This window comes from Girardinichthys multiradiatus, chromosome 15 (assembly GCF_021462225.1).
Source record: "Girardinichthys multiradiatus isolate DD_20200921_A chromosome 15, DD_fGirMul_XY1, whole genome shotgun sequence".
In the NCBI taxonomy this organism is placed as follows: Eukaryota; Metazoa; Chordata; class Actinopteri; order Cyprinodontiformes; family Goodeidae; genus Girardinichthys; species Girardinichthys multiradiatus.
The window spans coordinates 14,741,438-14,754,793 of NC_061808.1; the positions used below are offsets into that span (position 1 = coordinate 14,741,438).

General features: G+C 38.9%; 1 protein-coding gene across 11 annotated transcripts in view; it reads left to right on the forward strand.

The window, feature by feature from the left end:
• Positions 1-13,075, forward strand: part of otofa (otoferlin a) — a 116,941-nt gene extending 103,866 nt beyond the window's left edge. For 4 of the 11 annotated variants that reach the window (XM_047388526.1, XM_047388524.1, XM_047388527.1 and 1 more), the window contains 14 exons: positions 478-623; positions 703-837; positions 2,981-3,118; positions 3,211-3,338; positions 3,510-3,680; positions 4,130-4,290; positions 4,464-4,606; positions 4,678-4,766; positions 5,020-5,118; positions 5,319-5,417; positions 9,047-9,288; positions 9,584-9,762; positions 9,932-10,032; positions 12,236-13,075. In XM_047388526.1, coding sequence (XP_047244482.1) covers positions 478-623; positions 703-837; positions 2,981-3,118; positions 3,211-3,338; positions 3,510-3,680; positions 4,130-4,290; positions 4,464-4,606; positions 4,678-4,766; positions 5,020-5,118; positions 5,319-5,417; positions 9,047-9,288; positions 9,584-9,762; positions 9,932-10,032; positions 12,236-12,416 — 2,012 coding nt within the window. In that variant the 3' untranslated portion in view covers positions 12,417-13,075. Of the gene's footprint in view, positions 1-477; positions 624-702; positions 838-2,980; positions 3,119-3,210; positions 3,339-3,509; positions 3,681-4,129; positions 4,291-4,463; positions 4,607-4,677; positions 4,767-5,019; positions 5,119-5,318; positions 5,418-9,046; positions 9,289-9,583; positions 9,763-9,931; positions 10,033-10,422; positions 10,611-12,235 lie in introns of all 11 variants that reach the window. The other 7 variants (XM_047388533.1, XM_047388530.1, XM_047388534.1 and 4 more) reach the window with 5 other exon arrangements.
• The last annotated feature ends 281 nt before the right edge of the window (positions 13,076-13,356 follow it).

Here is a 13,356-nt window from a genome sequence, read left to right on the forward strand (position 1 = left end):
CACTCTTTAATAATTAAATGCAGATTAGATCTACAACATTTACAGCTAAATAAAATATCTAGAATAAAAATAAAACTGCACTGCCATATATGCATGGATTATACAGCATAACGATAAAAGATATTTTACCACAAGACTACAGTCCACAGACCAAATCACTTCAGGGAAGCCACTTTTCTAATTCTATCTAATTCATTAATTCAAACTATGGTAAAATAAGTCAGGAAGACATGTAAAAGTGTTTTTTTAGTTTAGAAAATGCTTCATTTTGACACCTACAGCAAAGCTCTTGAAGAATAACCCCTGACAATATAGCAGTTTGTGATGATCAGAACATGTAATATGACTGCAGCATTTTAGATAAACATGTTCTCCTGATAAAAGATCTCTCAGTTCTAATGTAACAAGTTGTGTACTTCTGCATCCAATCCTCTTCACAACTGTTTTCCAGCCTTGTCTTTTTCTCCTTCTGAGCAGATATCAGACCCGAAGATCTACATCTAAAAGGCTCCAAGATGAAAGAAAGGTTCAAAGAGAAGAAAAGCTTCAAGGACAAGAAGAAAAGTCATGCTGCGGACGGCTTAGAGAAACGACCCCTTAAAGCAAGAGTGGACGAGCTGATGGTGAGTTTGTCAGGCAGCCACCCAGCAAACAGCTATATCTAAGTACATTTGAATTGTTTAAGTTGGCTGGTGTATGCAGGTGTACAACAAAGAGCTGGAGTATGAGTATGGCAACTTTGAGGATTGGCTTCACACGTTCAACTTGTACAGAGGAAAAGCTGGAGATGACGATGAACATGCCCTGGATGATGACAGGATTGTTGGCAGATTCAAGGTAGGAACGCAGAGTGGAAATGTCTGTGACTTAGCCGACTCATGGACTACTGCCATAATGACCAACCCCAGATACAGGTCCTTCTCAAAATATTAGCATATTGTGATAAAGTTCATTATTTTCCATAATGTCATGATGAAAATTTAACATTCATATATTTTAGATTCATTGCACACTAACTGAAATATTTCACGTCTTTTATTGCCTTAATACGGATGATTTTGGCATACAGCTCATGAAAACCCAAAATTCCTATCTCACAAAATTAGCATATCATTAAAAGTGTCTCTAAACGAGCTATGAACCTAATCATCTGAATCAACGAGTTAACTCTAAACACCTGCAAAAGATTCCTGAGGCATTTAAAACTCCCAGCCTGGTTCATCACTCAAAACCCCAATCATGGGTAAGACTGCCGACCTGACTGCTGTCCAGAAGGCCACTATTGACACCCTCAAGCAAGAGGGTAAGACACAGAAAGAAATTTCTGAACGAATAGGCTGTTCCCAGAGTGCTGTATCAAGGCACCTCAGTGGGAAGTCTGTGGGAAGGAAAAAGTGTATCAGAAAACGCTGCACAACGAGAAGAGGTGACCGGACCCTGAGGAAGATTGTGGAGAAGGGCCGATTCCAGACCTCGGGGGACCTGCGGAAGCAGTGGACTGAGTCTGGAGTAGAAACATCCAGAGCCACCGTGCACAGGCGTGTGCAGGAAATGGGCTACAGGTGCCGCATTCCCCAGGTCAAGCCACTTTTGAACCAGAAACAGCGGCAGAAGCGCCTGACCTGGGCTACAGAGAAGCAGCACTGGACTGTTGCTCAGTGGTCCAAAGTACTTTTTTCAGATGAAAGCAAATTCTGCGTGTCATTCGGAAATCATGGTGCCAGAGTCTGGAGGAAGACTGGGGAGAAGGAAATGCCAAAATGCCAGAAGTCTAGTGTCAAGTACCCACAGTCAGTGATGGTCTGGGGTGCCGTGTCAGCTGCTGGTGTTGGTCCACTGTGTTTTATCAAGGGCAGGGTCAATGCAGCTAGCTATCAGGAGATTTTGGAGCACTTCATGCTTCCATCTGCTGAAAAGCTTTATGGAGATGAAGATTTCATTTTTCAGCACGACCTGGCCCTGCTCACAGTGCCAAAACCACTGGTAAATGGTTTACTGACCATGGTATCACTGTGCTCAATTGGCCTGCCAACTCTCCTGACCTGAACCCCATAGAGAATCTGTGGGATATTGTGAAGAGAACGTTGAGAGACTCAAGACCCAACACTCTGGATGAGCTAAAGGCCGCTATCGAAGCATCCTGGGCCTCCATAAGACCTCAGCAGTGCCACAGGCTGATTGCCTCCATGCCACGCCGCATTGAAGCAGTCATTTCTGCAAAAGGATTCCCGACCAAGTATTGAGTGCATAACTGTACATGATTATTTGAAGGTTGACGTTTTTTGTATTAAAAACACTTTTCTTTTATTGGTCAGATGAAATATGCTAATATTGTGAGATAGGAATTTTGGGTTTTCATGAGCTGTATGTCAAAATCATCCGTATTAAGACAATAAAAGACCTGAAATATTTCAGTTAGTGTGCAATGAATCTAAAATATATGAATGTTAAATTTTCATCATAATATTATGGAAAATAATGAACTTTATCACAATATGCTAATATTTTGAGAAGGACCTGTAGATGCTGAAGTTTTACAAAAAGAAAACTATGTTTAACATGCCTACAAACCAAATATACAGTAACACACCTAAATCATTAGTTGATTAACTTGTATTTTATTAAATAAGGTGGTAATGTGTTCTCATCTTAGAGATAAAAACTGAGAGACTGTTCTGTGCTTCAGAATAGCCAGGCTGAGCAGTTTTCAGTTCATTTATGCAGGTCTTATTACCATAATTAGGCATAAATAGCAGTTTGAATTTAAAACACTCAAAACATATAAAGCAGTTGTTTTACTGTTACGTAATATGGCAAGGATTTCTGGTTAACAAATGTTTTATATGCATAATTACCTCTGAACCACACAAGACATAAGGCTAATGTTTAAAGTTGTCTCTCTGATTGGAAATTTCTGTGACACAGCCGACTCAGGTAACATTCCTTACATGCCTAATTGTTCTATCTTTCTGTTATCCAGGGGTCCTTATGTATGTACAAAGTACCTCTTTCTCAGGAGATCACAAGAGAAGCAGGGTATGATCCCAATATGGGGATGTTCCAGAGCATTCCGCATAACGATCCCATTCGCGTTCTTGTCCGTGTCTTTGTGGTCAGGGTGAGTGACATCCTTAATGTTGGAATCAGTGCAAGAGTCATACTTAAATAAATCAGACAGTTTAACTGAATATGCTTCTTATTACTTCTCAGGCCACAGACCTTCATCCTGCTGATATCAATGGGAAGGCTGATCCATACGTCGTCATTAAGCTGGGCAAGTCAGAAATAAAAGACAAAGAGAACTACATCTCCAAGCAGCTCAATCCTGTATTTGGCAAGTGAGTGAATGAAAAGCTATTGTTAGCTGATCATAGTTACTGAATTCAAATTTTTGAAGTAAAATACATGGTGAAATTATATCCCTGACTTGGATATATTTTTGATAGCAGCAGTATGTTGAACCTGTCTGAATCTGACACATTTTGAATGATCTGCTTCGCCATGTTCAGATCCTTTGACATTGAAGCCACCTTCCCCATGGAGTCAATGTTAACAGTGTCCGTGTACGACTGGGACCTGGTCGGCACTGATGACCTAATCGGAGAGACAAAGATCGACCTGGAGAATCGGTTCTACAGCAAGTACAGAGCAACATGTGGCATTGCGTCAAACTACTCTCTGTGAGTAATTTTGTGTCTTATTTTGTATTTTGAGTTACTTTTAGCTGCTACTTGCTATATGAAACTTGGTTTCTATGTGAAATGCTGCTTGGAGTTTTCTAGTCTTTGCATGTAGAAAAAAAAAGATGCAGTGTTTAAAAATGATTAGCACAGGAAGTGTGGGGCTGTCTGGCCAGCTGCGCTGGGAATGCAGCACCCTTTTGTAGTGGCTCAAGGTCACAGGAACTAAAACAAAATGTGTAAGCAAACAGTAGCAAAGAAGATCATGATTTTTGATGAGCTCGGATGCTAACAGAGCAGAATAAGAGTCAGATTTATTGCCAAATTTGTTTTCAGAGCTAAAAATCAAATCTCAGTCTGTCAGTCCTGTTTAAACACAAGCTAGTGTTAGTGATGAAGCACAACCAACCCCCTCCCTTGCAAATGTCTCTCTTATCTGTTGACGATAGGCATGGATACAACATTTGGCGTGATCCTATGAAACCAAGCCAGATCCTAGCTAAGTTCTGTAAGGAAGGAAAGATTGACGGACCTCATTATGGGCCGGGAGGCAAAGTCAAAGTGGCGAATCGAATCTTTACTGGACCAACAGAAATAGAGGATGAAAATGGTATGGTTTTTTTGGTTTTTTTGTGAGATTGTGAGATCAGTAAAGTACTTCTATAACTACTTGTTACTCAAGATTGCAATTTAAACATTATTTATTGTATGATTTTACAATTGTGTCTGTGTCTTCAAGCTATTTTTACCGTTTCAGTTTTAGTATTTGCATTGATCCCACAGGTCTAAAGAAGCAGACAGAGGAGCATTTAGCCCTGATCGTGTTGAACCACTGGGAGGAGATCCCGCGAGTTGGCTGCAAGCTTGTTCCTGAACATGTGGAAACCAGACCCCTTCTAAACCTGGACAAACCTGGAATCGAGCAGGTAGGATTGAGTCGAATAAGAGCAGTTTAGTCATTACAGACCTTTTATCTCTCTTATTTCTCTGATAAAAGGGGCGTATTGAGATGTGGGTGGACATGTTTCCAATGGATATGCCCGCTCCTGGACCTGCAATTGACATATCACCACGAAAACCAAAAAGGTAGGTATTGATAAGAACAATGAAGAAATGTTACCTTGAATTTTATACTTTCTACTTATGGAAAATTGTAATTCTAATGACAATGAAGTAAAAAAGAGATTTATTCAGGTAAATTTATTCAGCGCACTATTTACTCCATCTTAAATTATGGTGAGTCCTTTTTTGACTAGATTTGTCAAATGTAGCTTTTTATGTAAATTTAAATGTTAAACATAAGTGCAACTACATGCATATGTGTTCCTCCTCTTACTAGATATGAGCTCAGGGTGATTATTTGGAATACTGATGAAGTAATACTGGAAGACGATGATTACTTCACTGGGGAAAAGTCCAGTGACATATTTGTCAGGGGGTAGGTACGGCAGGACAAGGCAGCCTAGCCTCGTCCCATGGATGTGAGCTGTATGTTTTTTACTGTTAACCATTTTTTTTTTTTTTTTTTTTCCATCTTTTCTTTTCTGTGTGCGTGTTTGTGTCACATCTTGGTGTTTGTGGTGTGTCTCCTGTGTTGTCCTTTCTCTCCTCTCCGGTTAAACCTCTGCTGGTGTCTAGTTTTGAGCTTCGTGTTATTATTTGGAACACTGATGACGTAATTCTAGAGGACGATGCTTTCTTGACAGGAGAGAAGATGTCTGACATCTATGTCAGGGGGTAAACATACCTTTCCATCGCATGGCTCGTGGAAATTCCTTGCTTCCCGGCTCCCAACTCCCTTGATCAAGTTCTTTGTAACTCTTCCCGTTGTGAAGCTACATGGAGCACGCAAAATTGCTTGTTGCAACCTCCTTTTCCAACACAACAAAACCCAATGCCTACTGAAAAACTACTGCAGTAAGGACCAAACCCAGATTAAGGTTGACAGGACAGCAGCCAAAATATTCTACAAAGCATGTTGGGGCAGTCAGTAGGCAGCTAGGAGTGTAAACCATGGACAGGCCACCAGTTCAACTGGGCCATCTCAGACTCATACAACATAACACACACACACACACACACACACACTCCTGAGAGCAGGAAGATGTCTGGGAAGGTTTTTCTTTAGTCTGAAAGTTTCAAAACTCTTTTAATGAAATCTCAGAAGTCAACACAAAAAAGGTTTTCAGATGGATTCAGGCATCTTTAGTCTAAACTAAATCTCCACCCTATAGTTTGGTAAACATTATTTCTCTCATATCTTAAAGACTGCTTGAATCATTTAACTAATAATTTTATATTTCTGGCCTAAGGAATTGACCAAATAGATGCCAACCTCCAACATGGGCTTCAAAAGTGTGACATTTGCCCTTTTTACTGTGGCATATTGTTACCTTTACCTTCAGAGTGGACCCACTGCAGCAATTGACTGAAAGTTTAAACTCAAATTATGCTGCAGAGTAGCTGAGTGATTATATGATTTAATAATTATGTTTTAGTGTTTTCAGAAACTATGCTTCTGAGAATAACAATCTTTCATCTGATGCAATCTCTACACAGAAAGGTTCCAGTCCAGCCACATTTTACTCTAGGATCAAGAAGGGTTACATCTGTTTTTGTTTTATTTTTTCCTAAAGTGGTTTGGTCCTCTGTTGCAGCTGCAGTTTGAGTATCTCTGACATTTCAGATTTAAAAAGGAGAAAAATGTCTTGCATGGAAGCATACTTTCTTGTACACTCACCAAGCACTTTATTTGGAGCAACATATTAATACTGGACACCATTTTTCTTAACTTTAAAAGATTCCTAGTCTGAAGACTAAGGTGCTAAAAATACAACCTATTCTTAAGGACATGAAAGAGGTTGGATATATTTATTTTTGCATTGCACCTCAATCAAGTGCCCTGCTATAAGTACTTATCACAAGATGGTAAACTTTACAGTGATACTCATATGTTGGCACAGGTATCATTTATCTGCAACAAATCTGATCAAATTCCAGTACCCTCAAAGAAATTTGAAACCCATCAGAATATTTGAGCTTTTGGCTATAAGAGATTCACAGTTCTGCTTCCTGCTGACATTTTGATTAACAAATCTGTTTTTCTTGCCTCAACCAGTCTCGTTATTCACTGCTGAGCTTTCCCATTACCCAAGTATGTCCATCCGCAGAACTGCTGCTCACAATGCCATCATAAAACTTGCAATAATTGACTGTAGAAAAAATAAGTAGCTCTGGCTAATCCAAGGGGCACTAGAGGTCAAACTCCCTAAAGGTTTTCTTCCCTTTTCATATTTGAGGTGAACAGTAAGATTTCATATAGTTATCTCAACGGTTTACATGTGTCCCTAATAAAGTGTTTGGTCATTGTATGCATGCTTGAATGAATCATTTCTGCAGCCTGAATTTGAATTATTCTAATAAATAATTTATTGATATAATCTTTGCTGTCTCCTCACTCCTGCCACTTTTCACAATAGCCAGTTTTTTCACAGCTGATGAGATCTGTTGCCCTTTGACTTTACTGTAACACATAAAACAATTCAGCTGCTGGTCAAGCCCAGTTATTTCGAATATAACAAAAGCACATCATGGTATGTTCAGGGTTCCTACACAGTCTTGAAAAATATGGAATATGTGTTTAGCATTTTCCAGTGTCATGAAACTAGGGGATAATCTGTAGTATCTATAGCAGTAATGCATCTGTCTGTGGTGGATATTGTCATCTTAAACTAGCTGGCAGCCTAACCCTCATGAAGTTGAAATAAATATGTTAATTTATTTTCTCTAGAATTTGAACTTTGGCATCTCGAGATAATCATTTAATTTAGACGATTACTGTATCACAACAGAACAAGCTTGAAATAAGAAAAGAAGCTTTAGATGGTGTTTTCTTGATGTATATGAATTAAACTATCATGGCAAAAGCCAGCTTAGGATTTTATGATCTTAAGATAATGACAGTGTGTCTGTAATTGCAACAAACAAGATTATGGTATCCCAGGTTAATAATATAAATAAACCCTTAGCTTGTCAAAAGAAGCTTGAGATCTTGTCTTGTGATAACGAAATAATCAAACTGTAATCACACTCAATCAAGTCTGAGATGATGTTAGCTCTAGAAATTATGATATTTTTGTTACCACAAAATAATATTTTGATATCTTGGTATAATGAGATAATCCCACTGTTATCACAACAATGTAAAGGTAATTTGTTCCATTTCATAAGCTTGAAATGCCATTATTTAAAGATAGTGAGATAGTGTTATGGCAATTAAATGGGTTTGGGATCTTGATATCTTGATCTTGACATTATAACAAGATAATTAAATTTTATTATCTAGAGATTATAAAACAATGTGCTTTTTTCAAGCTGATGAAATGGTAAAATGAGCTCAAAGTCTTGTTATAAATATGATAAAGTAGAAAACCTGTATCTACATATTTTCAGAACACAAATTCTGATGCATTACATTTGAGGTTTTGGGTAACTGACAAAAAAACCACTGGCAGGGGCATGTTTATACAGTCATAGGGGGCTGTAGCTCAGGTGATAACATATGACTTTGATGCTTAGAACCCACTAAGACTGCTGTAAACCCCACACATTATAACAAAAATCAAATCAAATTTAAATACATGTTCATAGTAGCAAATGGAATACAGTGAGAAAATGGAACGAGATATATGAAAACTCTGGAAAATTCTTGAAACAGAAAATGTGTTGGAACCCTGGATGTTTCAGATGTCAGCGAGTTTACTTCCCCCTTTATCCAAAATAACATTTCCTGATGCTGTTTCTCACATCAACCTATGACCCAGCCTGTTATGAGGATCTCAGTTCCCAAATCTAAGCACTTTGTTTCTTTAGGGCACTCAGTATCTTCAAAGACGGCAGAAAATTAATCTACCTATTGGTTTTTGAGAATTGAGAGAGCATGCTCTTCTTCTGCCCCCCTGACTCATGAAGCCAGCCTCACTCAACTGTTCATGAAAACAGCTACTTTAATACTTGTGTTTGAAGCTTTAACTCTATTAAACATTTTAAATAAAGTTTACAATAAGATCTCTTGATATGTCTGTTGCTCTTTGAGCAATGGGAAATCCAAGTTCCAAATCTGATTTGTTTTTGTTTTTTTTACATTATGGCAAAGGCATTTCATTTAAAATGATCTTTCTTGCTATTAGACTAGTTCATGAGACCAGTGCAGCAGTGAATTTTATTTAAACCACTGTGTTGATTTACTAACCCACTGTTGCAAGTTTTTATATGCATGATTTTTATAATCCAACACCGAAATCTGTTTAAATATTTTATTGTTCTGCAGACTGGCCTCACTTTTTTCTCTTTTACCATTTCCAAAGATGGCTGAAGGGGCAGCAAGAAGACAAACAGGACACAGATGTGCATTACCACTCCCTGACTGGTGAGGGTAATTTCAACTGGCGCTTCGTCTTCCCCTTCGATTACCTCATGGCTGAGGAGAAGATCGTCATCTCTAAGAAAGAGTCCATGTTCTCTTGGGACGAGACTGAATACAAGATCCCTCCTCGTCTCACGCTGCAGGTCTGGGATGCCGACCACTTTTCTGCTGATGACTTCCTAGGTAAGGATTCTCTTTTATGGAAGCAGGATTTGGAGTCATACATTGGCTTCCTCGATTGAAACATGTTGGTGAAATTATGTTAGTCTTTGTTGTTTAGTCGCACTAACAATCTGGGTCTACTCAAGGTGCACAAGTGTTAAAGAGGAGCAAGAATTTTTTTGTTGCTTTCCAAATGTTTTATAGATATTGGGATAGTATAATTTGAAATCTTTGAGGAATTAGAGTTGTGCTGCAAACTCCCCTTCTTGCGTGATTTTTCACTAGTCAGTCTGCTTTTCACATCACCATTTTTCAGGGGCTATTGAGCTGGACCTGAACAGGTTCCCCCGCGGCGCAAAGACAGCCAAGCAGTGCACTCTCGACATGATCCGAAATGAGCAGGAGCTTCCCACCATTTCCATCTTCAAGCAGAAAAGGGTCAAAGGCTGGTGGCCTTTTGTGGCGCGTGATGAGAACGACGAGATGGAGCTCACAGTAAGATAATTATCTTCTTCGTGAATGACAGAGACTTCATTAAATTATAGATAAAATTAGCCACAATCAAAGAAGCAAAATGTAGAATAGAAGGTTAAAATGGGAGATAAAATAACTATTTCATGACAAAATAATCACATTTTAAAAAGAAACAATTTTGTGATTACAGGGCAAAGTTGAGGCTGAGCTTCACCTTGTGACTGCAGAGGAAGCAGAGAAATGTCCTGTGGGACTGGGACGAAATGAGCCAGACCCACTGGAGAAACCAAAGTAAAATTTAAAGTTTTTGAAATCCAACTTTTACAAATGCAAACACTAGATTTTCCATTTAGAAAGTGTATGGATCATTTTCTGCAACTAGGCAAGATACGAATTTCTCTTTAACTTTCTTTTTTGGACATTCATTCCTGCGGTGCAATAAGCAGTGTTTCATAACTCAATTTCTAGATGATTTTTTTAACAACACTGCTTTTTGCACTGTGAAAAGGCCACTATTACACACTCGTTTCTCCTCCTACCATGTCTTCAACTGTGTCCCTGTCTCTTCCCTCCCCTCGTCCCTTCCCCTCTTTTTTTTGTGCACACAACTCACCCTTTGCTCCCACTCTCCGCCTCATCGGCGCTCCTTTCCTACCTCCTCTCCTGCTTTCTTCTAAAAAGCCGCCCGGATACGAGTCTTATGTGGTTTCTGGGCCCTCTGAAGTCACTTCGTTACTTCATCTGGCACAACTACCGCTGGCTGATCCTCAAGGCTCTGGGGCTGATACTGCTGCTGCTCATGCTGGGCCTCTTCCTCTACTCCATCCCTGGCTACCTTGTCAAGAAGATCCTGGGGGCCTGATGTGCTGGTAGCCTCTGCCCCCTCTTCACTGTCTCTAAGGGATTCAGCTGTCTTTACTATCTTCTCTTGTACAGTTTTCTCTGATGCTCCCACTTTTGTCTCCCTCTACCTTAGAATTAGATTAATTTCCACTCATATTGTCTCTTGTTACATCTTGTTTGAGTGTCTTTTGCCAACAAGTGCCATTATACATCTCATGTGGCCACCTGGCTGATGTGGAACAGATGTTTTAAGTAAACTATCAACACCTTGTTGGACAAAAAGTTGAGATGAAACAGAGTGCAGTGTTTCAGGGTCACAAAAAGTTTGGTTTATATGGACACTCCTCTGCAAGATACAAATATTCTCAGGTTGCAAAATATTAACAAAGCCGGAATGGATTCCTGAGGGATGCAGTTATTTAAGTACCAAGGAAACCTAAATAAAATTCAAACTATCTGTTATACAGATAGTTTGAATCTGTCATACAGGTAAGCTACACTTTCTTCTAGTGTGTTCTTCTAAAATATTCAAATTCAACCAAAAGTGAAAACAAAACAGACAACAGATTTAGACAAAGATATATTTTAAACAAAGATAAAGCCAAAATGGAAAAGCCATGTGTAAAATATTAAGGGCTCACAACAATTCAATAACTTTTAGAACCACCTTTAGAAGTGATAACTTAAAGTAGTTGTTTTCTGTCTGATTTTTATAAGTTTCTTATGAAATTGTAAAGGAATTTTATCCCACTCTTTTTCTTGGATCACTTTAGTGCTTTCATGACCAAATTTCAGCAAAATTGAGGTATTGGAAAGATGGAAGGTGCCCAGGCTTAAATAATCAGCCTTGTTCCTCTAATTTGTTTTATTAAGATTGCTAAATACTTTGTAGTTACTACAAAACACAAGCTTTGTTACAAACCAGGATATAATTAAGGCCTTTTTTCACAACACAACAAGCTTTGCGGTCATTAGATAAAACGTTAGTTACCTAAATTTCTTGTCACGAAAATTGAAATGCCATAAAAATAAATTGTAACGCATTCCCTTTATTGTCTTTTAGGTTATACTGAGTTACCAGTTATGATTTTTGTAAACTAAATTTTCTTCATTTTGTTTAAAGGAATATATATTGCCTTGGATCAAAATAACCGATCCAGTGATTGTGACTTTTATGATGATAATGATATAAAGTAAAAACATGATTTATTTAGACTGAATCAGTTCTCTTTTGGGTGTGTTAGTTTGCATTTGTAGAGGCTAAAAAATAACTGAAAGGACTGTGGAACAATGACACCTGTTGGAGCTGTCAGTCAGTCATGTTTGCATTTTTCCACCCATCCATTTTTACCAATCATTAATGCATATTGTAAAACTTTGACTCTGTGATTTGTTCTTTTTCTCCCCTGAATCATTAGATTGATATAAATGTAATGTGTGAGTAAGCTGTAGAAGTCACAACTGCAACATTGTTTTCAATACACTAATACAGCTTTCTTTTTCTCTCTTTTCTGCCCTTCTGCTTCATTGTATTCTCCATCCACCCTGATTTACCCTTTCTCAACCCCCCCACCCGTCCAATGATTCCACCTGCACGCCATTACATATGTTGCCACTTCATTCCCATCGAACCTTCATGTGTGTCATCCAGTCGCCCAGACACCACCTTCCTGTGGTTCCTGAGCCCGCTGAAAGCCATCCGCTACCTGGTGTGCAATCGCTACAAGTGGCTGATCATCAAGATAGTGCTGGCCCTGCTACTGCTCATCATGATCGGCCTCTTCCTCTACAGCATGCCGGGCTACCTTGTCAAGAAGATGCTAGGGGCTTAGTGCACCGTTGGGAGGAAGGGGAGGATAATGAGGGCGGGGGGGTTACAGGGGGATCAAGAGCACAAATCATGGCTCACCTACTAGGAGGGACTCCTCTCCAATCCCCTCTGGTATTTGTAACACTACTTAATGCTTTAGCAGACAATTGCATGGGATTCATTTCATGTGATGCTACATGAGCTACATACACTGTCTGACTGATGACTGATGTTAATAGGGAACAAATGAAGGTGATTCTTGATAACACTTTGCCTTCCTTCTGTTTGAGCATTTATAAGAACTTCATAACCTTTCAGAAACTTTCAGGCTTTATAATACATAGCATAAACACACATAGCACATTTATAGGGGATATATCATGCTTTTAAAGTAAAGAAACCTTGAGAGACTAAATGAAAGTTTTCTGCTCTCCTACAGAGTCCAAGTACACAACAAAATGTATTTAAGGGCTAAAAATTGGATTTTGCATGAAATGTCCCCTTTAAAGTAAAAGTGATGTTTTTATTTTATACTTACAGTTCTTTATATTCTATCATCTATATACAGGGGTTGGACAATGAAACTGAAACACCTGGTTTTAGACCACAATAATTTATTAGTATGGTGTAGGGCCTCCTTTTGCGGCCAATACAGCGTCAATTCGTCTTGGGAATGACATATACAAGTCCTGCACAGTGGTCAGAGGGATTTTAAGCCATTCTTCTTGCAGGATAGTGGCCAGGTCACTACGTGATACTGATGGAGGAAAACGTTTCCTGAATCGCTCCTCCAAAACACCCCCAAGTGGCTCAAAAATATTTAGATATGGTGACTGTGCAGGCCATGGGAGATGTTCAACTTCACTTTCATGTTCATCAAACCAATCTTTCACCAGTCTTGCTGTGTGTATTGGTGCATTGTCATCCTGATACACGGCACCACCTTCAGGATACAATGTTTG